Below are 26,058 nucleotides of genomic sequence, written 5' to 3'. Positions count from 1 at the left end.
CTACAACTAGAAATTGCAACCTATTCCAACGGAGAGCTGCATCTCTCTACTTTCTATTGATATAAAGCACTCACTTCCTGATCCAACAGACTGCAGATGCTGAGACTTAAAAGTATATGTATGGAAAAGTTATTTTAGGTCATTATAGAGGTTTCTAAAACATATTTTATTTTCTGCTTCAGAGGTCTGTGTAGCTGAATTCAGTAAAAACTGAGCCTGGTTTTACAAGATACTATTGTGACACAGTAAAATAAATAAATAAAACCTAGATAAACAGACCTAATACCAATAAAGGTTTTATAATCTATTTAAAACATTGTTAAAGGAGTTATTCTATGAATATGTGGCATATGTAGACTAGATAATGGCATAGCATGGTATATCTGTTTTAACAGCAGGAATATGGGATGACCTTTGCCATCAGTAGGAAGTATGTCATCATCACAAACTCAGGCCAATAAAAGCTTATACCACCCCTTAATGTAGTTGCTCTCAGCTATATCTATGCATTCTAATTATATCTGTTAAGTTTTGTTGCAGTTATTAGTTACTACATTGCTGCCAACCTAATTGCTCAAGTGGAAGGGTTATACAAAAACTAAGCTAATTCATTATTGCACTCCACTATTGACCCAAATTGCAGAACTTGTCTGATATTATGCATCTGGACATTTTTTGCGTGCGAGAGATAGATACTATAGGCCACTGTTGTGCTTCTCAGTAAAAGTCTCATTGAAAAAGGCCAGTGTTGCATATTTAGTTGTTGGAGGGTTGAGAGTGGAGTTTGGAGCATTTGTGCTCAGGTTCTATGGTGACTGGTGGCAATATAGATTTAAGGTCTTAGACAGTGAGAAATGGGCTCACTTCATTCAACTGAACAACTATAGATTTACTCTTCCTCCAAACAACTAGGTGCATCACATCAGATCATACCCTGTTATCAGCTGTTGGCTGCGTGTGTGTTCTCTCTGTGTTCTGCACTGGCTCTGGCCAGACAGCCCATACAGCAGACTTTGATCAAACTGCCAAAGAAGGCTACAGACTCAGTTCAGTGGTGAAGGTGCTTGGCCAGGTTTATTGTTAACGAAGCATGGTCCTTGTCTCCTATACATGCTACAGGTACACTAACACATGTATGCCCATTACAAAGGACTTGGCTCAGTGAGTGGTGGGATTCTCCGCTCTCATCTCGGCCGGACAAAGACAGCCCCTCTGTGACTCCTCTTTTATACACTGATACAAACAAGTTACCTATTGCCACTCTGACGTGGTTAGTTACCACCCTTTACCTTGTACATGTTGGTTCAATCAAAACTTCTCTATCCATCACCCTGTCACCATGACCCTATGTTTAGGAGGGTCAGTGTGTTCCTGTATCATCTTCTACCATAATTTGGTATCAGGATGTTCTGGCATGATCCTTCTGGAATGTGTTTATGCAAGTGTCCTGTGCCTAGCACTTCCTAGGACTGCTTGTGTTTTTGCAACACCAACCCTCTTCTTGCCAAGTTCAGTGAACTTGCCATTAGGCATGTTTTGTAACAGGGCCTGACTCTTGCAAACTTTGCTTTTTATCAGTAGGGCCTGACTTCAGTTTGGGCCTTAGGCCTTACATCAGGCCCCTTGTAAGAGGCCTCATGTCTCAGGTTCTCTCTTTCTATTACACACGCAACTTCTACAATTTAGGTCAAACAAGTCAAAATTAAAGCAAACTGAAGTGCAAGAATTAATATACTTATTTTTTACTTCCATGACATGATTGGTTCCTCAATAGCTTAAATATCATATGAAGCAAAGTACTACTTTACATTTATGAACTAAAAGGAAAACTCTCCTCTGCTGCTGAAGCTGTATTGCCAGTCACAAAAACAACCTTGCAATGAATTAGAAGATTAAAATCCACAGAGCACACATGATTTAAATGTTGGACAGTTTGTGATTCTTCTGAGGTGAACTGAACCAAAACCACTTTAATCTTAGAATCGGAGACAGAAAATAAATATCCAGTATGCATGGCTCAGTTGCCTTGGATGCCTCAATGGCATGCTGCCCTACTGAGTAATGTATTCTTCCTGCAGTAACAGTAACTTTGAAAAATGCTAGGACATCTTAAAATGCTAATAAGGAGAGTCATAGTGAGATAAAACTAGAGTGTCCAATTTTAAGTACTGTATGGTGTATTCAAAAATTTGGAGCCTAACTTAAAATACAGGTTTTTTTCCTCTGTCCTCTCAGTTTAAGGTGGGAGTTTGTGGTAGCAACAGCTTCAGATGAAAACCCAACTTGAGGAGGCAGGTGGAAAGGCTATGGGGTGATTTAATAATCCTACTATACACTGTCTTAATTGTTTTGATTTATCCCTGTTATATTCCATTTTATTTAGTTTGTATTTTGCTGTTTATGACTGGATACCTATTTCCCCTCAGTTTTTCCCATATCTTCACTATCACCTACCTAAAGAGAGAAAACCAACTTTTTTTTTTTCATTCATCGTAAGACTCAGTCGCTTTCTGTTTATTTTAGCACTGATGGATTCTCCCCAAAACTGCAAAGCAGTAGCATCACACCTGTTATCTGAAGATAGTACAGTACTCGTAAGACTGACATCACATCATGAGGAGTTATCCAGGCATTTGTGGGGTACATTTGGGGATTAGTGAGTCATTTGTCTTATCCTGCCGAAAAGTTTTAACTGAGGTCTAAAAATGAATGGCTGGGCTCTATATCCACTGTTTCAGTTTCTGGATACAAAATGTTGTGCCTGATGAAAAAGACTGTAATTTACATTAAACACTGATGTAAGTTGCCAAAATAATATTGCACATACTCCAGCACATCTGCACATTTATCTGGAAATTCTTAAGAAGCATTATTGACAGTTAGTGCTGAACTTGTGCCAGGACTCTAACTTAAAATTAAATTGATTCAAGTTGCAAGGTATAATTTTCTTCCCATTAATTACAACTGTGTTAGAAGAATGTTCTTTTCCTTTGTTTGCCTCCATTTTGTTCCCTGGGCTTCTCAATATACTGTTTGGATTTGTTACATTTACTGACACCATCTAAGTTTCCTGCATATAGTGCCAAGACTATGATGGTGTTCTAATAGTCCTTCCAGTGTAATCTGCTGTTCCATCCATCTGCAGAACACTTCTTCAGTGAAAACAAAGTTGTCTTTAACTTAATTCAAGCAGTTTTATCCCTTCCCACTAATTAGTGAGTCTAAACCTAGATTAGGAAATCTAATTCATTCTAATTTACTTTGTGATTTTAATGAATGGGCTGACTTCTGGCACAAGGAACTGTACTGGGCACTTTTATGGTGCAACTAGATCTGCTGCACAAACTGGGTCCCTTTCATCTATTAGTCCATTATAGTGAAGGAATATATTAATCCATAGAGTGCATAGCTAAATTCTGAAGGCATGCCATTCAATCTGAGACTTTAATCCTCATACTTTCAACTGAATATTCCAAAAAAGAACTCTCTTATTCTATAGATCTGTTCCATTTATATATTCAGAGCCAGACTGTCTCCCTTTGTTGCAAAAAATGTGTGTTACTGCATTACACTCCTGGTAGCGAAGAGGGAGCAAATGGAGTACTTTAGTCCATTTTAAAAAGAACAGGAGTACTTGTGGCACCTTAGAGACTAACAAATTTATTTCAGCATAAGCTTTCGTGGGCTACAGCTCACTTCTTCGGATGCATAGAATGGAACATAGAATGTGTGTTCCATTCTATGCATCCGAAGAAGTGAGCTGTAACCCACGAAAGCTTATGCTGAAATAAATTTGTTAGTCTCTAAGGTGCCACAAGTACTCCTGTTCTTTTTGCGGATACAGACTAAGACGGCTGCTATTCTGAAATTAGTCCATTTTGTGCATCATCAACTTCTGTGTGCAGACAAGTCTGAAATTCCAATCGGTTACATGGTGGTATTAAATACAAGGGAGGTTACATAATGCCCTTGCTGACATCTATTTAAAAAACAAGGATTAACACAGGCCTAACTGAGGCATAGACAATGAGGGAAATACTCACATTATTTTTATAAATATAATGTGCACTTCATTTTACCTGTGTGATATTATCTTGCCTTGCTACACAGGGCTGTATGGGGAAACCAACAAGAAACTAAACAATGACAAAGATAAGGTACTGTCATAGAGAATGCCAAGGGTCCTTGAGGAACAATGGGAAAGCTATTAGTTGGGGAATGGCCCCCTCCTGGCTTCATCCAGGCTAGTATGGTTTATTCTTCCCAGCCCTGAAAGTAGGATCAAAGGAGATACTAAAACTTTATAGCTGCTGGTCTAAGCTAGAAAGGGGTTGACTGGGCTGTTTGCTGCTGCCTGAGAGGAGATGCTGACAAAAGCGCACAGAAGGAGGGAGAGAATTCAGCAGGGCAGTTCTCTTCTCCCAGAACAGAGATGGAGGTACACCTCTACCTCAATATAACGTGACCCGATATAACATGAATTTGGATATAACGTGGTAAAGCAGTGCTCCGGGGGTGGGGGTGGGGAGACTGCACACACTGGTGGATCAAAGCAAGTTCAATATAACGTGGTTTCACCTATAATGTGGTAAGATTTTTTGGCTCCCAAGGACAGCGTTATCTCGAGGTAGAGGTGTAATGATAAGGCATGTGACAGAACCCAGCCTGACTTTCAGAATTCAGACTTAGACTGTAAGGGTGGCAGTCATCAAAAACATCTTTTAAATTATAAACAAAACACATTATTGAGATGGCATAACCATGGAATGTCACAATGCCATTTCCAGAGTCACTTTTCAGAATGGAATCACACTTTAAAGCTCAACTTAAATACACAATGAACATTAATACACTGCATATATCATTAATGTGCAAGTCCTTCCCAGTTGGACTAACCCCATAAAGTTTTAATTTGCTATCATTAGCTAGATCAAGGGTTCTCAAACTGGGGGTTTGGGACCCCTCAGGGGGTCACGAGGTTATTACATGGGGGGGTCGCGAGCTGTCAGCCTCCACCCCCAAATCCCGCTTTCCTCCAGCATTTATAATAGTGTTAAATATATAAAAAAGTGTTCTTAATTTATAAGGGGGGGGTCGCACTCAGAGGCTTGCTATGTGAAAGGGGTCACCAGTACAAAAGTTTGAGAACCACTGAGCTAGATATTTCATTTTTTCCACTGACAGTTTTTGGATTATAGAACAGAAAAGGCTGTCTCTAAATATATCTGAGCATGTAGAGAATCAGCTCTCTGACAAGCCAGCTATACAGCTACCTTTTGTTTCATACATTTAATTTAAAAATATGAAATAAACTTTATTTAATAGGAGGGGTTTTTTTAAACAATCTTTTAAAGCTTTTTTGCTCTTTTACAAAAGAAACAGCCCTCTCTGAACTAAAGGGCAGGGTGGTGAGGTGTTTTTTTTCCCCCTTCAGCACCTTTAATAACACTGAATTTATAAAGTATGGATTATGTTACTTATGCCCCAAATAAAAGGGAACTAATTTTATTTTACTCATTCCCTACAGATAAGAAAATGTTTCATTTCAACCTGGGCTTGCAAAGTCAGCTATAATTACCATTTCATAATCTTCAGTCTTATCACACTATACTTAATACAAAAATTCAGTACTACATTGCACACACTTTACAAATACTGTATATAGACCAATGGCATGGGCTTGATAGCACTTTTTGTCCGGAAGGACTGCGTTTCCTACAATCTCTCTTCTAGGTACGACTTAACTCAATTACATAACTTGAGCTGGACAACTTGGTGGGATTTTCCCAAACCAAATGTGCAGACTGGCTTAACAGAGCAGAAGACCCGTACGTTCAAAGTGATATTGCTACAACTGTCCCTTAATCTCACAAGAAGTGCCTCCAAAGCAAATACCAGGTGCCTTGCTAATCATTCTGGAGATGTTCAGGTTTTCAATATTTACAGGTCTGAAACTTAAGACCCAAAGGCCTCTGCTGGAGGCAAGTCCTTGCTCCTTCATTCTGATAATGCTGAACTACCTTATGCAGACTGGTTTCTTGACAAATGCTTTTCTCTTTTTTCTATATTAAGACCGAGCGAAGAGCTGGATGACTGTCATGCTCCTGTACCAGATATGGGACTGGCTACAGAGCTTGCTTATACACACCAGAAGTATTCACCAAAAGATACTTTAAAGCTCTGCCAGGTATGAGGTATTTTACACCCAGCACCATCTCGTGGCTGAACAGTATAATACAATTTAATATTCCATTCCAGGTTTCAGAGTGGTAGCCATGTTAGTCTGTATCAACAAAAGGAAGGAGTACTTGTGGCACCTTAGACTTGTTAGTCTCTAAGGTGTCACAAGTACTCCTCGTTCTTTTTGCATTCCATTACAATGGTTCTCAAACTATGGGTCAGGATCCCAAAGTGGGGTGTGACTCCATTTTAATGGGGTCGGCAGGGCTGGCATTAGACTTGCTGGGGCTTCGGGACGAAGCTGAAGTTCGAGCCTCGCTGCCTGTGGCCAAAGCCTGAGGGCTTCAGTTTGGCCCCCCGCCCAGGGCAGAGGGACTCGGGCTTTGGCCCTCCTGTACTGGATGGTGGGTCTCTAGCAGGCTCAGACTTCGATCCCCACTCCTGGGGTCATGTAGTAATTTTTTGGGGGTTGCAATGCAATGAAGTTTGAGAACCTCTGCATTACAATGACAGACCCCAAGGAATGAAAGATGAACCGTATCTTTGTCATGTTAACCTCTTATCTTTTCCCCCAAACAAGTTTACATCATCACTGAGCAGCTGTGAAAACTTCTGGCATACCTCCTGCTAAAGCCAGACCACTGCTGGTGAACGATAGATTTCAGAGTTCACCTCTACTTTATTATTTAACATTTATTTAACATTTATAAGACAGTAGTGCTTAGAGGCCTTAACCCTGCTATGCCCAATTGTGCTAGGTGCTGTATGAACATATAATACGTTACAGTCCCTGCCCCACAGCTTTAGACTGTATCCAGATTTAGATCTGTGCTGCAGGAGAAACTGGACTGATGATGCTGGAGCGCTGAATATTTAGAGGGTGTCAAATGCCAGTATTAGAACCTGTGTCACTGGATCTGTGCCAAATCAGCTAGTGCTTAATGTCCAGCTGTGATACTTGGCTCTGGAACACATGCAGCTTTTCTCTTTGAGGCCTTCCAGACTGACTTGATATTAAACTAATACATCAAACTCACTTTCATGACAAACTCAGTGGGGGCCGGGGAGCCTTCAGGCAGTCACTGTGGGATCTCAGAAACCATGGTGATGTCTGGCACAGATCCCACAGACCAGGTTAGTCATGATCTGCTCTGAGACATCAGACAGGGGTCACATTTGTCCTTAAGGAACATTCTATGACCATACTGGGGGCATTTTTTGAACCTGCTAGGATGTTGCTTCTACATTATACACCTCTACCTTGATATAACGAGACCAGATATAACGCGGGTTCACATACAATGCGGTAAAGCAACGCTCCGGCGGATCAGCGTGTCAGGTCCCAGCCACAGCGCTTTGCTTCCCATCGCCGGTGAGTGCAGGGAGGTTGGGGAAAGGATGCCCCCCCGTACTCACCTGCAGCGGGAAGTGGAGCACCACGGCTGGGAGCTGGAGGAGTGGAGTGGGCTGGGGCTGGGCTGCTCCGCTTCCGCCACTGCCAGTGAGTGCCGGGAGGTTGGGGAAAGGACGCCCCCCGTACTCACCTGTGGGCAGGAAGCAGAGTCCGCGACTGGGAGCTGGAAGAGTTGAGCGGGCTGGGGCTGGGCTGCTCTGCTTCTGCTGCTGCCAGTGAGTGCTGGACCTTTCCCCAACTCCTCTTCCCCCACCCCACCCCTGAGCAACACGGCTGGGGCCAGGGCAAGGAAAGCGGAGTGGGCTGGGGTCACGGTGCTCCTCTTCCTGCTGCAGGTGAGTACAGGGGGCGTCCTTTCCCCACACTCACCGGCAGTGGGAAGTGGAGCGCCACGGCTGGGAGCTGGTGGAGTGGAGTGGGCTGGGCTGCTCCACTTCCCACCACCGCTGGTGAGTGCCTGTCAGGGGGTGGAGGGCAGTCAGGGAACAGGGAGCAGCAGGGTTGGGTAGGGGGTGGGGTCCTGGGGGTGATCGGGGACGGGGGTCTCTGGAGGGGGCGGTCAGGGGACAAGGAGCAGGAGGGCCAAAGCAAGTTCAATATAATGCAGTCTCACCTATAGCGCGGTAAGATTTTTTGTCTCCGGAGGACAGCATTATATCAGGGTAGAGGTGTAGTAAGAGAAGGAATAATGAATAAGGACATAACATATTAAATGTTAAATTGTATGTAATATTTAACAAGTAAATTAAAGTTCTGTGAAGCACTGCATCCTGAGGTGCACTAAGTATACCTTTCATAAGAAAAATGTTGAAAATATTTTAAAATATAGGAACAATATTATCACAGTATTAAGGGCACTAGGATCAGAATATTATTTCCTGAAGAAAACCAATAGATGTGAAGAGAAACATTAAGGGAAATGTAGCTGTGCAGTAACAATAATGGTGAGTAAATTCCTTCACCAGCAGCTGCATTAACAGTCTTCATGTATATTATGAATTAAGCTTCACAAAACCCTTGTGAGCATCTCCATTTGACAAATGGACAAACTGAGACACAAAGTTAGGTGATTTTTTTTCAAGGTCACAAAGCATGTTTGTGGCAGAGCAGAGAAGAGAATCAAGATCTACCTTCCAACCTGGCATTCCCAGCCACTAATACAAATCTAAAGATTGGCAGTTGGATGCGTTAAGAGTCACTAGACCTTCTCAGCAGCCATGGCACATGCCATCCTTTACTGGGAACTTAATGGTCATTCTCATGCATGGACCTACGTGCGCGGATGTGCTGTATTACACTGGAGAAAGGAAATCCCAGAAGGTTAAAGCTCTGCACATCCATCTTATTGAACCATCTCAGGGATCATAAACCTATTTCAATTCATTTTCATCACACACAAAAAACAAGTTTTAACTCCTCCTCGTGCTACCAAGTTCTAATATTCATAGAACATCATTCATTTCCATACTGCCAAGTCATAAACATATAATTATGTCGTCAGTGTGTGGTGCAGCAAGAGAAGTAGATGAGCACTTAATGAGAAAGCTTTTGTGTATATACACAAACAAAAATTGCCATTCTAACCATCTGTTCCTTCTTCAGATTCCATGGAGTGAATTTATAATGTTGGCAATCTCTTGTTCAATCCCATGGTAACAAATTGGCATGTTTTAGGTAAAAAATTATGTCGTCATTTTGTGGTGGTGTGGAAAATTGTGCAAAAGATTTTTTTTTAAACAAAATTATTTTCATACAAAGGGCTATTATGTAAAAGAAAAAGTTACTCAGTACAATTGTGGATTTGCTTAAAAAGATAATTACAAGAGGTTCAAAGATTTAAAGTAGGATATAGGATTTAAGAGTGGTTTTGAGCAGTTTTGGACTATGAAAAATAAGTAACCTATATAATGAACTATTATAGTCACTGGTGGTAATAAATATATTCCCATAGCAGAAGGAGACTAAAAAACTTACTCAGAAGGTCACAAATCATTTTCAGATAACTTCACGGAAAAAATATTCTGCAACTATTAAATATTTTTGATACTCAGTACACTCATTTATTCTACGGATAATTTTGTGATAAACAGCCACAGTATCTTTGTTAAAAAATGACTGGCAAATGTAGTAGAGTTTTTAGATAAAAATACATAATTCTATGGTAAAATTTGGACTATTGTAAATAAAAGTCCATTCAAACAGCATTCCTTGTCTTCATGAATCTCTCCCAGCTCTCACACATGTAATTCAGCATACTATGTTGACTGGAGAGAGGACAGGTCAATGCTGAAGCTCTTAACATGAGTGGCCAAGTCAAGAATTGTGGTCTCAGTATGACGAATATTGGGGTGCTCTTTAATAACTGCTAATAGTGTACCTTGATCTGCCACTGGCATTGTGCTTTCTGCATGAATATTTTTGATGAACTTCTCCCCAGTAGGGTACCATCATGGATAACCCAGGCAGAGTTAGTTAGTCAGGATAGTTGTCTAACAGCTTCCATTTGAGGGTTGTTAAGGGACAAAGCCAGAAATATTAAATCTGATGACACTGTTCCAATAACCATGCCCCCTCAGGGCAGCCTAGGAATTTATCCGACCAGGAGGCTTCTTGAAGAACAATGAAGGCTGGGAAGGTTTTAAAAGGACATACTTGGAGGGAGAACCAGACAGAGACACTCAGGCACAGACACCTATGGGGGTGTCTGAAGAAGATAATCCTGCCCAGGTTGACAATATGGGATGGTAGTGCTTTAAACAAGATAGACATGCATAAAGGTTCTTCCAACTACTAAATAAAAATACTTTGTCTTAAGAAGGGTGTTGGTCAGTATCACAGGTTCAAGAAGGGAGTGCCTACGTTGCAGGCTTTGGTAGTGGTATGTTGAGGGTGGCTGGTGCTCATTCACTGTTTCCTGTGCTCAATAGTTTTGTGGACATGACACCTTTTCCCATGAGTTGGAGTTCAGTACCACCACCAGGATATGCCAGGCCTTCGTATGCAATGGAACATTTGGCTTCAAAGAGAAGAATGCAGATTGCTTCAAGAGAACTAGTGAAGCAGATCTGCTGAGCAGAGAAGGAAACTGGGACTGTGTTGGTTGAGTGGAACCGATACTGAGTGATGAAACTCAGGCTTTTGCTTCAAGGACAAATTGTTCTAGACTGGCTTCTGACCAGGCTTACTGGAGTCCCCTGGGATGGCTTTAGCAGCTGGCTTTTCAGGTGATCCCCCTCAAAGCTCACTGGGTCCAGGTGACAGTTCCAGATAGACCTAAAATATCATGTTCAATTCCTGCAGCATAACTTCCTGCTATATCAGGGGTGGATAAACTTTTGGCCTAAGGGCCGCATCGGGTTTCGTAAATTGTATGGAGGGCCGGTTAGGGGAGGGGGTCATGGACTGGCCCCCACATCCTATCGGGCCCCCTCCCCGACTCCTGCCCCATCCAACCACCCCTTCTCCCTGTCCCCTGCCTGCCCCCGCCACCCCATCCAACCCCCAGTCCTTCCTGACTGCCTCCCCGGGACCCCTGCCCCCACTCAACCCCCTGTTTCCCCCCTAACCACCACCCTGAACTCCCCTGTCCTCTATCCAACCCCCCCGCTCCCTGCCCCGTTACTGTGCTGCCTGGAGCACTGGTGGCTGGCAGCGCTACAGCCGTGCCGCTGGGCTGAAACTGGGTTACGCTGCTGCTGATGCCACCACACAGCACAGAGCACCGGGTCAGGCCAGGCTCTGCAGCTGCGCTGCCCCAGGAGCTCATAGCCCCACTGCCCAGAGCATTGTGCCGGCGGCAGAGCGAGCGAGCTGAGGCTGCGGAGGAGGGGGGATCGCAGGGGAGGGGCCGGGGGCAAGCCTCCCAGGCCAGGCAGGACATAGTTTGCCCACCCCTGTGCTACATCCAAACTTCCAGAGGCAGCTGGGCCTTCTTCCTTCCTACCTCTGTGGTCTTTAGGAAAAGGACTATATCCTGAAAGAGAAACTGGGGGGAAAAAACAAGAGAAAGACCCAGAACACCATCAAGCTCAAAGCCACATTACATGGAACTAAGCTCCAAAGCTTTCAAGAGCTTCCAAAGGGCTAGCTGCTCTAAAACTGTCTTGGAGAAAATGAGATGCTTAGATTACTGAGGCAAACCCTTAATGCAAAATACATCAAAAAGGCATTAGTACAAATTCAGAATCTTGAGTGGTCAAAAATATGCCTTACTAGACTTAGATTCACTGGACTGGAACTAAGTATTGTACAAAGACTGTGTCAAGGGTGTCAAGAAGCAGCCTCATTCTCCATGACTATACGCTGGAGCACTGAAAAGATGGGCAATCAGAAAAACAAAAAGCTTTGACTACATGTTACCTGGAATATTACCAGGTATCCAGGACTGGAAACCGCAGACAAAGCAGAGCCACAGAGATAACAACTGGAGGGTCCAAGTGAAGGTTGCTTTGTCAAAAAGAACATGGCTGGAAGATTCTAGTGAGGGCTGTAGTACTGGCAGTTTTTACACTATGTGGCTGAATAGGGCAATTCTTGGAATTTGGCTCAATATAATTTTATAAGAGCTTTGCTTATTGTGTCTACGTACACATATATTGGGCTCCTCTGCAGTTTTTTTTCTCCAATTTGCCTTTGTAGTATATAAATCCAATAACTTCCACTCTTGATCCCATTTCCCAATACACCAGTTATTTGTTAATCCATGTCTTCTGCTGCTAATGTCAGAGCAAGAAGTGGCAGAAGAGATTAGGAACCAGCCTGGAGTAACTGGAGCAACAAAACATTTTTATGTAATGAAAGTAATCACCACACCATTACATCTGATGAAAATATATAGATTTTCTACAAACATATTTCAATGTATCAAGGATCACTGTGTAACAGCTGAACTGCACATGGACTTGTAAAATGAGCTGAGTTGTGTGGTCCTTTAGAATACAAGAAATCTAAGAACAAGAAAAGGCCATCTGTCCCAACATGTCTGCTCTTTATCCTTATGTTAATCAATAGGCTAAAAAGCACCCACATTTAAAAGCAAGAAGGTTAAGAATAAAAAAAAATGGTGGTTAGAAACAGCTGTTACAACAATTTGATACATTAATTCAGTTTATAACATGACTTACAAAGTTATACGAACTATACTACAGAACTATTACATAATTCCAGGTATGCAACATGGAAAAAACCTCAAGAAAGATTTATAGGCCAGCATTAATTGTCTAGGGTACTTCACTTACCAAGATGTGTGTTCATCATTTTTGCACAGTATTTGCACATGGCCTCTAGGTCATTTAGTTGTCCTTGGAGAAATGAAATTTGAGTCTCCAATTCTTCCTCCTACAATTGAAAGGATAAGCTTTAAGAAACCTAACATACAATAAAATTGATAAGCAATGCCCTTAAAATGTTTGGAACATTCCACTGGTTATGGTCTCATTTTTGCCTATCAGTAAGTCTTGGAAACAACAGAGTTAGGTTTTTCTTTTGTAGGTGAAATGGAATCATTTTGACTTCTCTTTCTTTTATCATTCTTAATGATGTCTTTGTCCTTTAATGTACCATTTTTTTTCATATTAGTTGAATAATTAGTTGGAACCCCCCCCAACCCACAAAACATCAGTTCCCATCCAATGTTTTATGAAAGGTTAACAATTACATTTCATTGATGGAGATAATAGGATATATTTCTGGACAAATATGTATTTTGGTCTATGCAAACCTAATCCAACGGAGACAGGTCATGAACCTACACAAATTATGCAAATTCACACTGAGCACAGTCACATACTTTAGACATTATTACTATAACCTCCCTAAAAATTCCACCATATTCCATCAAAACACTGGCCTTTTAGCTTAGCCACTCTGAATATTTAGTATAAGCTAAACATATACTTATTCACCATATATTTAGGCATTCATTTTATTTACCTAATGAATCATGCTCTATTTGAAAAAAAACCGTGTATTTCCATGATAGACCAACTACAACTCCAAATGCATATTTTGTGTAATATTTGGGAGAAAGTATTTTTTAACCAATGTACAGTAGAACAGCTACTCTGGAACTCTTTGCCAGAAGATCTCGTAAAGGCCAAGACTATAACAGGGTTCAAAAAGAACTAGATAAATTCATGGAGGATAGGTCCACCAATGGCTATTAGCCAGTATGGGCAGGGATGGTGTCCCTAATCTCTGTTTGCCAGAAGCTGGGAATGGGCGACAGGGGATAGATTATTGATGATTACCTCTTCTGTTCATTCTCTCTGGGGCACCTGGCATTGGCCACTGTCGGAAGACAGGATACTGGGCTAGATGGACCATTGGTCTGACCCAATGTGGCCGTTCTTATGGAATCTTTAAGGTCTGTTCAGTAAACATGCATTTAATATTTTTAAAGTACATTTTTTAAGATCCATAGATTTCAAGGTCAGAAGACAGCATTATGATAATGTAGTTCCTGTATAACAAAGGTCACAGAACCTCACACAGTATTTCCTGCATCAGGCCCATAACCTCTGTTTGAGCCAGAGCATATATTTTAGAAAGTCTCTCAGTCTTGATTTAAAGACAAGTGATGGAGAATCTACGATGCCCCTAGAAAAATTGCTCCAAAGATTAATCATCCTTCCTGTTCAAGCAAGTTTTTTTTTATTCACAGTATAGCAGTATGCAAAAGAAGGTCACTTTTGAGCAGGGGCGGCTCTAGGATTTGCGCCACCCCAAGCAGGGCGGCATGCTACGGGGGGCGCTCTGGCAGTCGCCGGTCCCGCGGCTCCGGTGGACCTCCCGCAGGCATGCCTGCGGATGCTCCACCGGAGCCGCGGGACCAGCGGACCCTCCGCAGGCATGCCTGCGGGAGGTCCACCGGAGCCGCCTGCCGCCCTCCCGCGGGACTGCGCCCCAAGCGCACGCTTGGCGCGCTGGGGTCTGGAGCCGGCCCTGCTTTTGAGCTCCTCCTCTTCCTCCACATTGGGAGGCTTACAGATGTATTACAGTCTTTCCTGGCTGAGGTTGTTGGTCCTCAGACTGTGAATTAAGTATTACTAGGAAAACAGCAATGTAGAAGGATAAAACAACCTTTATTTGGCTGCATAATTAATCCTAAATTAATGATTATCAGAAAACTGAGAGCCAGGGCCCAGCAAAGAGAAGGAAACTTGGCACTCAGATGACCTGTATTCACCACCAACTATTTAAAAGAAAGCATTTGTTTAAATTAGCATTCTGCAAGAAAAACCTGTAAACGAACACAACTTTCAGCTTACATACCTTCTTTGTCATTTTTTTTAATGCCAAAACAAACAAATTGCTGATAAATAAGTCAAGTTCGAAATTCGAAATACTGACAGTGTTAACTAGGCTGCACACTGTTATAATTCTATCAACAAATGTAGTACTTAAAGACCTCTCACTAGCAACTACATCTTGCAATTACTACAGAAAATAATCTACTCTATTTCCTGTTACTACTTTTGATACTTAGTTACCAGCTTGAGAAAGGAGACTAGATTCGATCATTTTACTATAAACTCATATCCAATCAACTTGCAATAGCAGCATTATCTAACAATTTAAACACAGATGCACATACCAATGTCATTCCTGTGGAACTGGACATGGAAATTGAACTTCTGGTAATAAATAGTTCTGTATTTTCCACACTTCTATCTTTCTTCATATTCATGAATCAAAATCAGACTAAATTGTTTTTCAAAACATTCCTGGTGCAGCTGTGGACACTTAGACAGTAAAATGAAACTCTCCAGTTATACTAAGTACCAGTTAATTTCCTAGCTGAGATTGATAGTAAGATTGAAGAGTAACCAAAGACCTACAATGTCTATGTAACACTCTTGTTTTAACCTGGGAAACAGGAATGTTTTTAATGCCTTGCAAATGTAAAAATGGAAATTGCAACTAAACATATTTTCCTTCTTTTCCAATATTTATAATAAATCCTTACACTAATAGTATGAGACAAAGGTGCATCAACTCTCTCGATTCTAGTTCACACCACATTACATGAATTTTTCTGTCAGACCGTTGCTCTATGTTCCTATAAATGTTAACTTCTGCATTTACACTTTGCTGAGAACATGCCTGAGAGTTCTTGTATATAAATTCCATTGCTGAACAGCCAAACCATCACTGAGTCTGATCTCTGTGTTACACATTATCACAGGACTAAGAATGAGTAAGTGCTGTAACAGGTATGTAAAATAGTGGGCAGGCAAAGAAGAATTTCCCTGACCCAAAAGCAGATCACAAGGAATTGAGTTATAATGAAAAAACACGTACTAAGAAAGAAAAGTCATGGCAATCAGAAGGAAAAATGAGGCTGCATACAAAGATACCATGCAGCGAGATACCACTATGTGGTAGGCTACAAAAAAATTAAAAATGTGAGAGAAGGAGTTGCATTGGGAATTGTAACTTGTATTGTAGGTGCTAAAATGTGTTGTGCTGCTCTCTCAAGTGCGCTCTCCCAGAATCATACACAATGACTGTAAAATTGGGTGAAACACCCAAACTACACAGTGTAAAGCTAGGAAATACTTACATAAATATCAATGAAAATCAGGACATCATCCTCTGTAATTCTTTTGGGAACTGAACTGCCAGTCAGTCAGACTGACGGGGGTGGGGATAGGTGAAAAGGGGTTCAAAATAATTCAACCATAACTCTGTGAAGTTGACCACTTGACCACAGAAAAAAATCTGCTGTCAGTATGAGAAAACTAATTTAACTCCTTTTTAAAGGTTTATAGAATAACAACTGCATTTAGGCATTTATTTTCAACATTTTATAATACTAAATGAAATTACCCACATTGTGTAGGCATTATTCAAAACCACTACTGCTGCAGTCAGGCACTGGGGATCATGTTGTGAGGAGGAGAAACAAATCAAACAACAGCTAAATCAAACAAATGAGCCATTGTGCCTGGCTTGGAAGACCAAGAGAAATGAATCTTAATGATGAGAAGTACCCCCTCCCCACCCAGCCCTACAACAAATTCTGCAAAATTCAGTCCCAGAAACTCTTACCCACACCCTCATAGTTCCAGCCCATTCAGAACTTTAAAGATAATCAGCAACACCTTGAACTAAATTTGAAAGTGAAAATGAAGCAGGTGGGTTTATAACTGATAGGTAATATTGGTTCACATTCCTCTGACAACATAAAATGGACTTCAATTTCTCCTAAGTCCAAGCAGAGCATTTTTGGTACTATTTCCACATATTATATCCAAACTGTTCTACCTTCTGGTAAGGCTAAACCCTGCAAACGTGATTCACTTATTTGTGTTTCTCTCATATTCTTCTTTCCTTGCGTCTGTATTCAGGCCTTCTCTTACATTTGATGATTCCCTTGACCATGCACATTGTTTCACTTTTTGTTTATGATCCCTCTCATTTATTTTCTTTAATTTTGCTTCATTTCCTCTACTTCTACATTTATTTTGCTTCTGCAACTTTCTATTCCCCCAAATCCTTTCCGGTTTTCCCACCAATAGAAGGATGACACTGGAAAGTATATTTTGGATTTTTCCTCCTGATTGAAAGACTCATAATAAAAAAAAAACAACAGTGGTGCCTGCAGTCTAGTCTGTATCTCAATAAGCTTCATGGGATTCAGGAAAGCTCAGAGTCAGGGGCGGCTCTAGACATTTTGCCGCCCCAAGCACGGAAGGTCCGCCGGTCCCATGGCTTCGGCGTGCCTGCGGGAGGTCCGCTGAAGCCGCGGGACTAGCAGACCCTCCACAGGCAAGCTGCCGAAGGCACCGTCTGCCGCCCTAGCGGCGACCAGCAGAGCGCCCCCCGTGACTTGCCGCCCCAGGCATGCGCTTGGAGCGCTGGTACCTGGAGCCGCCCCTGCTCAGAGTTGTGACTCTAACTGAAATCATTCAAATACCCTTATGCACATATTACAGAAGGTTTTATGATCATGACATTGTGATCCTAATTTTTCACAGCTCATTGCTTTGCAAGCTGTATTAAGTTGGCAGAAGCTACGTTCAAGGCCTCTGAAACTATGCAGTATATAAAATCCAAGATCTCAAGAAAAATGATTTTAGCAGGTGCCACTCTCACCAAAATGTTTTTTTTTGCAATTGAAAATAAATCAGTCTTTCACAATACATGTATTCTGCTTCTGCATAATAAATATCCAAATACCAAACTGTCAAGGCATCAAAGAAACGCATCAAAATGCAAAACAAATAGGGATGTTAGTCCCCCCGTCCTTTATGTTATCATATACCCTTTACTTTTGTTGACCAAGGAATGAAGGGCACAACTATATTTAGTGTTTTCTGTGTTATGTACATGTTTAAACTGAACGGAAAACAAAATATTTTTCAAGAGCTGAAGAAAATTAAATGATCTGATAACTTATCAAGATAGATTACCAAAGACATAAACAGCATTATTTTAATAAATACAGTTGAATGAATTTGTAAAAGGTTGATATAGTTTCTTAGATTTCATATTCTTTGTGTTTTGCAGAAGTTTACTAATCGCTTAGAATATTTAGCATGGGAAAAGTCCATCTGCATTACAGCTGAATGAGTCTGAATCTGTAGACACTTAGCAGCAATAAAAAGTGTCATATGCAGCAATGAAGAAACTATCTTCAAAGGGACTACTTAATCTGGCTTGTGTAAAGTTATTTATGCCAAACTCCTTGAACAATAAATTCAAGTAGATAATTACATTAATTTAAGCAAGTCCCTCCTTAGATCCTGTCAAAATGGCAAGACAAAATATAGTAGAATTCAAACCTGTCAATACTGGAACATTAAAAGAATATCAAAGGGGAAAAATAAAGTTGGAAACAGGGAACTGGCACAAATACATATTCACAACAAACACAGGGTATGTGTTCAGGTTATCAATGTAATTTTACATCTGCCTATTGTAACTTTCAGATGCACTGCAGACAAATGAACACACCATGTTAATTCTTCCACTTCTTTACACAAATGTAGCCTGGATAGGAAAATAGCACCTAATGTTTCCATTCTGTTGCAGTAGTCTATTTCAATTCTGTTTCTGGCTAACAAGCAGGGCTGGCTTTAGGCCACTTCCCCCGCGCTCACACCTAAGAGGGCCCTGCGCCTTAGGCGCCTTTTTAATTTTTTTACATACCCAGCAGCAGTCCAGTGAAGGACCCCCTGCCACCAAAGTGCCGCCGAAGACCCAGACCGCCGCCGGGTATTCGAATCGGGCCCCGCAGTTCCTAAAGCTGGCCCTGCTAACAAGCCAATATATAACAGATGAACCCATGACAATTTTGTGCTCTTTGACACCCCGAGAATCTTTATGTTCCATGCCAGCAGCGTGCTTGCCCACAACACGTGCTGACATTTAAAACCATTACTTCCCACTGATGAGTAATATAAAATGGAATTTAAAAATAAACATGGTGTGATGTTGCACCCCATAATGCTTTATAGAAATATGCTTATGAGTGTAAATATGACATAAGTGGAATATGTTTTATGCTAGATATGCCATGTAACATATCTTTGCAAAGGTTATGTCCTACTGAATATATTCATCCTATTTGTATGCATGTATCATTTTTATATCTGAAGTTATGAGCGTTGGATCTATGCTTGTATTTAAAGTGTTTGCTGTAGGAAGCACATAAGGCAGATTTGGTCAACATAGTGTGAAGGGGTTATTCAAGTAATTGGGAGTATTTAACTAACAAGGGACTTTGGGAGACGCCAATCCACAACTGAGCTTTCATGGGAATCTTCAAACTAACATGTAAAAAATGGCATTCTTAGACATGTGACTTGCCCAGGTGACCGCAAACTCCATCAGGTTGAGGGGATTTTACACAGGAGCACAAAGGGGTTTCCACCCACAAGAGAAAGACTATATAAGGTCCTGGAAACCTCTCCATTTTATCTTCAGCTGGCTCAAAAGATAGCTTCTCCACCCCAAAGAGATGCCTGAAAGAAACTAGAACAAAGGACAGTAACTATGGGGGTGTGAGTGATTGCTGGACCCAGACTAGGAAGGTGTCTAGTCTGTCAAAGAAGCTTATTGGAACATCTCTGAGGGTGAGATTTACCAGCATTTAGTTTCTTACTATATTAGGCTTAGACTTGCGTGTTTTTGTTTTATTTTGCTTGGTAATTCACTTTGTTCTGTCTGTTATTACTTGGAACCACTTAAATCCTACTTTTTATATTTAATAAAATCACTTTTTACTTATTAATTAACCCAGAGCAAGTATTGATAACTGGGGGAGCAAACAGCTGTGCATATCTCTCTATCAGTATTATAGAGGGTGAACAAATTATGAGTTTACCCTGTATAAGCTTTATACACAGTAAAACAGATTTATTTGGGTTTTGGATCCCATTGGGAACTGGGTATCTGGGTGCTAGAGACAGGAGCATTTTCTAAGCCGTTTTCAGTTAAGCCTGCAGCTTGTGGGGGGCGTGGTTCAGACCTGGGTCTATGTTGCAGCAGGCTAGTGTGTCTGGCTCAACAAGACAGGGTACTGAAGTCCCAAGCTGCCAGGGAAAACGGGCTCAGAGGTAGTCCCAGCACATCAGGTGGCAGTCTCAACGGGCTTCCTGTGATCCAACCTGTCACACATGGAATCATTATTATTTATACTCCTGAAGCACTTCAGAGCCATAGTCACAGACCAGGACTGCACTGTGCTAGGTGCTGTGCAAACCCAGAATAAAAAGATGGTCCCTGCCTCAGAGAGCTTTCAATCCAATGATAACACAAGAGACAACAGAGATCAACAGACAGACAGACAAACAGAGAGTACAAGGATGCAAGGATTGGTCAGCATGCTAGGTAGTGGTCTTAGTACACCAGCAGCCTAATCATGGGCAAGTTTTTATAGGCATCTTGGAAAAGGAGATTTTTAAGGAGGATAAGTAGTTAGCGTTGTGGATGCTCCTGGACAGCTTCTCCCAAGTGTGTGGGGGCAGTATGAGAGAAAGCATGAAGATGCTTGTTTGAAAACTTAACAAGTGGGTAATGGAACTGGCCCTGGAGGCAAAAGCTGACATCTTGGTAGTGAATGAGAGAGGATAGGTAGGGTGGGGGATGGGCAATGAAGAACCATGAAAGTGAAGACAAGTAGTTTGTGTTTGATCCAGTTCTTTATCACTTGTTGGTGGGGGAATATTCATGCAACTGTAACATTAACTTGAAGTACTTTCTACTTTTATATTTTTCATAGCAATACTGATGATAAATGCAGAAAAATTCATTCCTTGGATTTTTTCATTAATAAAACTATGGAATTAAGATTTATTCCATATATTAGTGCTATAATACTTCCCACAAAGGCACATGGAAAACTCAGAGTTTACTCTCATACATAGGGGTGGGTTGAGCTGACCCTCATGCAGAAGAAGGAGGTTTAGCCTTCAAATTCCACAGAGATATAGGCCATTCACACAAGCTACCAGACTTTCTGTGCTCCCTGCTAACTGTGGAACCAAACTTATGAACCTCAATCATACTTTGTATTTTTTACATCTCAATGGGTGCCAATTTTATATTTTAAACATATTTTCAATGCTACCAACATATTCTTCACGCACAGCATTTTGATACATTTTTAAAAATAGATATTTCATTCCTATGGACAGTGTGCACAGGGTATAAACAACAGTCATGGTGGTGATGCTTTATTTCACACCATTCTTTGTTGCTTTTCATCTGCTTACACCATCACAAGGTAGATATGAAATAGACTTAGTGGGAGTGTCCTCTTGACACCCACACGTCCTTGTTTTGATTCTGCGATGCTGGAAGGTGTTAATGGCTCCCATCAATCACAGACCATTCAATGGGTGTGCTGAGCATCCTTTATCAAGGCTAAATGGGGGAGCAATTAAATGCCCCTTTGTGTGATGATGGGTGTGTAGTGAAAGCCACTGCCCAAAGCACTGGCCAGTGTAGTATGGACTGAGCAGAGACTGAGCCGTGTGGGCTGAGGGATTCACTGCGAACATAAGAATGGCCACATTGGGTCAGACCAATGGTCCATCTAGCTCAGTAGCCTGTCTTCCGACAGCGGCTGCCAGATGCTTCAGAGGAACTGATCGCAAATGCAAGGGTGGGGCATGGATTGGCCGGAGCTGTAAGCGTCAGAGGCAGAAAGCAACTAGAAAGCCAGGGAAAGCCAGTAGAAAGCAAGGAAGCACTGTGAGTGTAGCCATGGGACAAAGCCAAGAAAGAGCTCCTTTTGGGTAGAGTACTCACTGAGAAAGCAAATTTGGATTTCTGAATAAGGAAATTGCCACTGTTTGTTCCTACTGTGTTCAGTTAAATGAGAATTTGTGTACATTCTTTGTAAATAAACAGGATTGCACCAAAGAAATATCTGACCTCGATAACAGATTTCTCCTCCTAAAGCAAACAACCTGGCAAGAACCCAAACACTGGCTAACCACTCAGGACAAGGAACAACAATACAAATCCTTTCTACCATGTGGGACTTGCATAGAGTTACATTTGGTTTTGCAATACCATAGAATGCTAATTTAGCTCAAGTTAAACTAGTCAGCCAACCACATTAGTTTTCTGAGTAATTATACCATCAATGACTACCTTAATAACTTGAAGTCAATGGGGCCACTCTCTTGCTGAGAGATGCTTCAGTGATTAGTTGGATCAGGGCCTTTAAGTGCATGGTGGCTTAATGTCAGCCAAGGAAAGGAAACAAGTGCAGTAGAGGTCCTTGATATCTGAAGGAAGTTGGGTACTGCAAGAGCTGCAGAAGCATGTTCTGGAGTTTATTTTGTTTCCTCTGCCTTGGCCACCATCTTGACCCACTAACCTGCTGGACAGAACTCCTGCTCTATGGTAGCATTATGCCTTTCAAAACCTCTCAAGAGTTCCAGAAATTAGCCCACCTGAATTAGGCAAACGGGGGAAAAAATCCTGAAAATAAAGGTCCTAAACTCACCATTGGTGGGAGGGTGAGGGGCTGTGGAGAATAAAAAAATTCAAATATGCAAGGAAGATCAGTGGAAGAGTCAATACAACTCACAAGAGCTAACATGAAACAGATAACTTGCTGACTCTACAAAATAATAATACATTATTTGCTTCGGTGTGGTCTCATAAGAGGATTGGGAACAAATGCCAGAAACAGGTACATATTTTCTAAAGGAGGAGGAAGAGTTCAACTGGCTTGAGGTGATGCCAAACCTGGTGATAGACAAATTAAGATATTAGAAGTTAACAAATGGCAGACCCAGATAGGGTTCCTCTCGAATTCTGAAGGAAATGAGAAACCAATAGGCAAACTATTAAACAGAATATAGTCTGTCTTCATATACTGACTAACATTGTCAATGTATCTCGAAGGGCTATATTTAAACTTATTGAAAACAGCTGAGATACAGCACACAGTCACTGGAAATGAGGAACTTAATATTGTATGCTTCAGAAAGTGCTAAAGGAAAGACCCAGGATTATTACAAAGCCAGAAGCTTGACTTCAATTCAGGAACACGTTGAAAAAACTAACAAAACACAGAATCAGAAAATATCTAGAAAATTATGATCAATGAGAGTCAGCAAGAACTCACTAAAGGAAGGTACAAAAATATTTGTAGATTTTTCATGCCTTTTAAAAAAAGTTACAATCTTGAACAGAACACAAGAAATGTCAGATTCAGCAGTACAGTAATACAGGCTTTAAAAAATGGCAGCACCTAAAGAATTTCTGAGATAAGAAAGAATTGCTAGGAGAGTCAGGACTCTTATCTACCCAGGGTTTTTGGCTGGCATTTTCAAGTGAGCTAGGTGGTCAACTCCCATCAAATTTCCAAGCTTAGCATCCTAAGAATACATACTATTTTAGAGCACTAGTATGCTCATCCTCGTGACTCCTTCTCTGTATACCATTAATCATAGGGAAAGACACAGCATTGCCTATGAACTTTCCAAAGCTATGTACGTATGTGCAGAACTAACAGAACATTGGCAAACAACTGAACGATTGCATTTCAAAATCCAGTGTACATGCACAAAGTACTTAAAAAAACAGTATGACTTTGATAAGTCACAGCCAATTATCAAGAGACCAACAAAAGACACATCTCTGACCTAGGAACTACCTCCTGCCAAAATCCACATTTCTAACGTCTACCACTAATGCATGAGTGCTGTTCATAGGAAATCACAGGAAAAGTATTTTTGTTCCTACTCTTTGATTTTGAAAATGGCTGAACCATTTTGGTTGATTATATTAAAAAAAGAAAAATGGTAAAAATGTACTTACCTACCCATATATTTTCTTAAGTTGGTACATGATGCTCTGTGACCCATTACTCATCTTATTCCTGCTCATCTTCCAAACAGGAAGGAGCCTCTTTTTTTCTTTAACCTTCCTCACTTTCCCCTTTCCCTAGCTTCACAATGTAGTGCCAGGAGGTGGAGCTATTCAGGGAACTGATCGCCTCTCCAACACCCCAGCCTAATGCCTATGCTGAGAAGACAAGCTATACATTCTGATTTATAATCATTATGAAAGATTCGCTGTTTCCAGGCAGGATACTTCATCTTTTGCATCTTATTAATTTATTATACAAAAAAATGGAAATGAAGACTTAGATCCCAATATGAGGAAATTCCATTTTTTTTCTCTCTCTCTCTCTTTGCAGGAATGTTCTGCAAGAGAAAAAGGACTGATTGCAACATTTCCCCTCCAACTGGAATTTGATGCAAAAGTAAGTGACGCCTTGGGTGGAGGGCCGCGAAGCAACATGTGCCAATTCAGAGAATGACAAATTACAACTAGCTAAGCAAATTATACCTTTCACTGCTGCTCTGTGATATTTTACAAGTGGGTTGTAGTCAGCAGCAAAACAAATCCCCACAAACAGGAGGGAAACTTAAAACATGAATAAAATTGAATTGAGAGGGGAAAAACTCTTTATCTGAAGATTGTTTTTTGTTTGTCTGGAGTTTTTGCTTTTATTCTTTCTCCTTCCTCTGTCATATGAAAGATTTTAACGAAGAAAACCAAGAATGAAACTGCAGGACCATTTCTCCAAAAATAATATAAGATAAAGACAATACTTCTGCTTTAAAGTAACAGATAAAGGAAAAAAATACAGTGAGACTGGGCAGCCATACAGTAAAATTGCTTGAATGAAGTACTGAGTTGTCCTGCCAGGAAATGGCGAGGTTCCTGAATAAGTGAGCCCTCACAGAAGGGGAAGGGGAGCATAATTTGTGAAAAATCTGTAGGCGGTCTGACAAATTCCTGAATTTATCCAGCTGGATATAGTGAATGATTTGCACCCTTCCTTAGGCAGCCAACTAATCCTAACATTTTCTTTAAGCATTAGCGTTGCAAAACAGAATTTGAATGTCTCAATCACGGCTAAAGAGTGAAACTAATTATCCTGGTAGTTGAAGGGCTTAGACCAGGGGTCGGCAACCTTTCAGAAGTGGTGTGCTGAGTCTTCATTTATTCACTTTAATTGAAGGTTTCGCATGCCAGTAATACATTTTAACGTTTTTAGAAGGTATCTTTCTGTAAGTCTATAATATATAAATAAACTATTGTTGTATGTAAAGTAAATAAGGTTTTTAAAATGGTTAAGAAGCTTCATTTAAAATTAAATTAAAATGCAGAGCCTCCTGGACTGGTGGCCAGGACCCGGGCAGTTGAGTGTCACTGAAAATCAGTTCGTGTGCCGCCTTTGGCACACGTGCCATAGATTGCCTATGAACATAACATAGATTGGCTTTGAACATAAGGAAAGCAAATTTAAAAAGATTGGTTCAAGTGAAAACCAGAGAATCTTGGTGCAGCCCTGAGAGTCCCCTCACCAGAGAAAAGGTGCACATAAGGATTCCAGGCAGATTTTGAAGAGACACAGCTTGAAGGTCCTGGGAAATGTGAGAGTGCTGCTAAAAAAGGGCTAGACGTAGAAGGAATATGCTACAAGGAATATGTCTCCTAACACTAAGCCTTGGTCCTTCAGGAAAGTAGGACTCAAACCCAATCAAGAGCCCATCTAGAAAGAACTGCAATATGTCCCTGGTTGTGAGATACAGGCAAACTTTGTCCTTTCAAGAGCACCACCAGGTTCAAGTTCGCAGAACCCTTGGAATGCCCAGATTTGAAAACTGTTTATAGAGTTGAGCAGGAAGTTCATGAGCTTTCCTGAATATTCATGCTCCAGAAGGTAAAACCTCTTGGGTTCAATGTGCTATAGGTGTGAAAGTTTGAGGGGATCCTGAAATAGAATTTCCCACTAATCAGGCGTTTCAAGGATGCTGAACTGACATCTTAACGAGTCTGAGACCATGAGTTCCTAGGATACTACTTTTCTGTTAACTTCAAATGATTTAGTTCTTGTTCAATAGCATCCCATTGGCACCTGCTTAAATAAGTAACCTACATACTGCTCTTTTGCTCAAATGTATGTGGTTTTAATCCTTAGA

General features: G+C 41.1%; 1 protein-coding gene across 15 annotated transcripts in view; it reads right to left on the bottom strand.

Moving 5' to 3' along the window:
- Positions 1 to 26,058, bottom strand: part of TBC1D5 (TBC1 domain family member 5) — a 503,676-nt gene that overhangs the window by 30,442 nt on the left and 447,176 nt on the right. For all 15 annotated transcript variants that reach the window (XM_045005374.1, XM_045005379.1, XM_045005375.1 and 12 more), the window contains one exon: positions 12,832 to 12,931. In XM_045005374.1, coding sequence (XP_044861309.1) covers positions 12,832 to 12,931 — 100 coding nt within the window. The remainder of the gene's footprint in view (positions 1 to 12,831; positions 12,932 to 26,058) is intronic.

This window comes from Mauremys mutica, chromosome 2, assembly GCF_020497125.1.
Source record: "Mauremys mutica isolate MM-2020 ecotype Southern chromosome 2, ASM2049712v1, whole genome shotgun sequence".
Taxonomy (NCBI): domain Eukaryota; kingdom Metazoa; phylum Chordata; order Testudines; family Geoemydidae; genus Mauremys; species Mauremys mutica.
The sequence above is the reverse complement of the archived record's forward strand: the minus strand, read 5'-3'. Positions and strand labels throughout refer to the sequence as shown.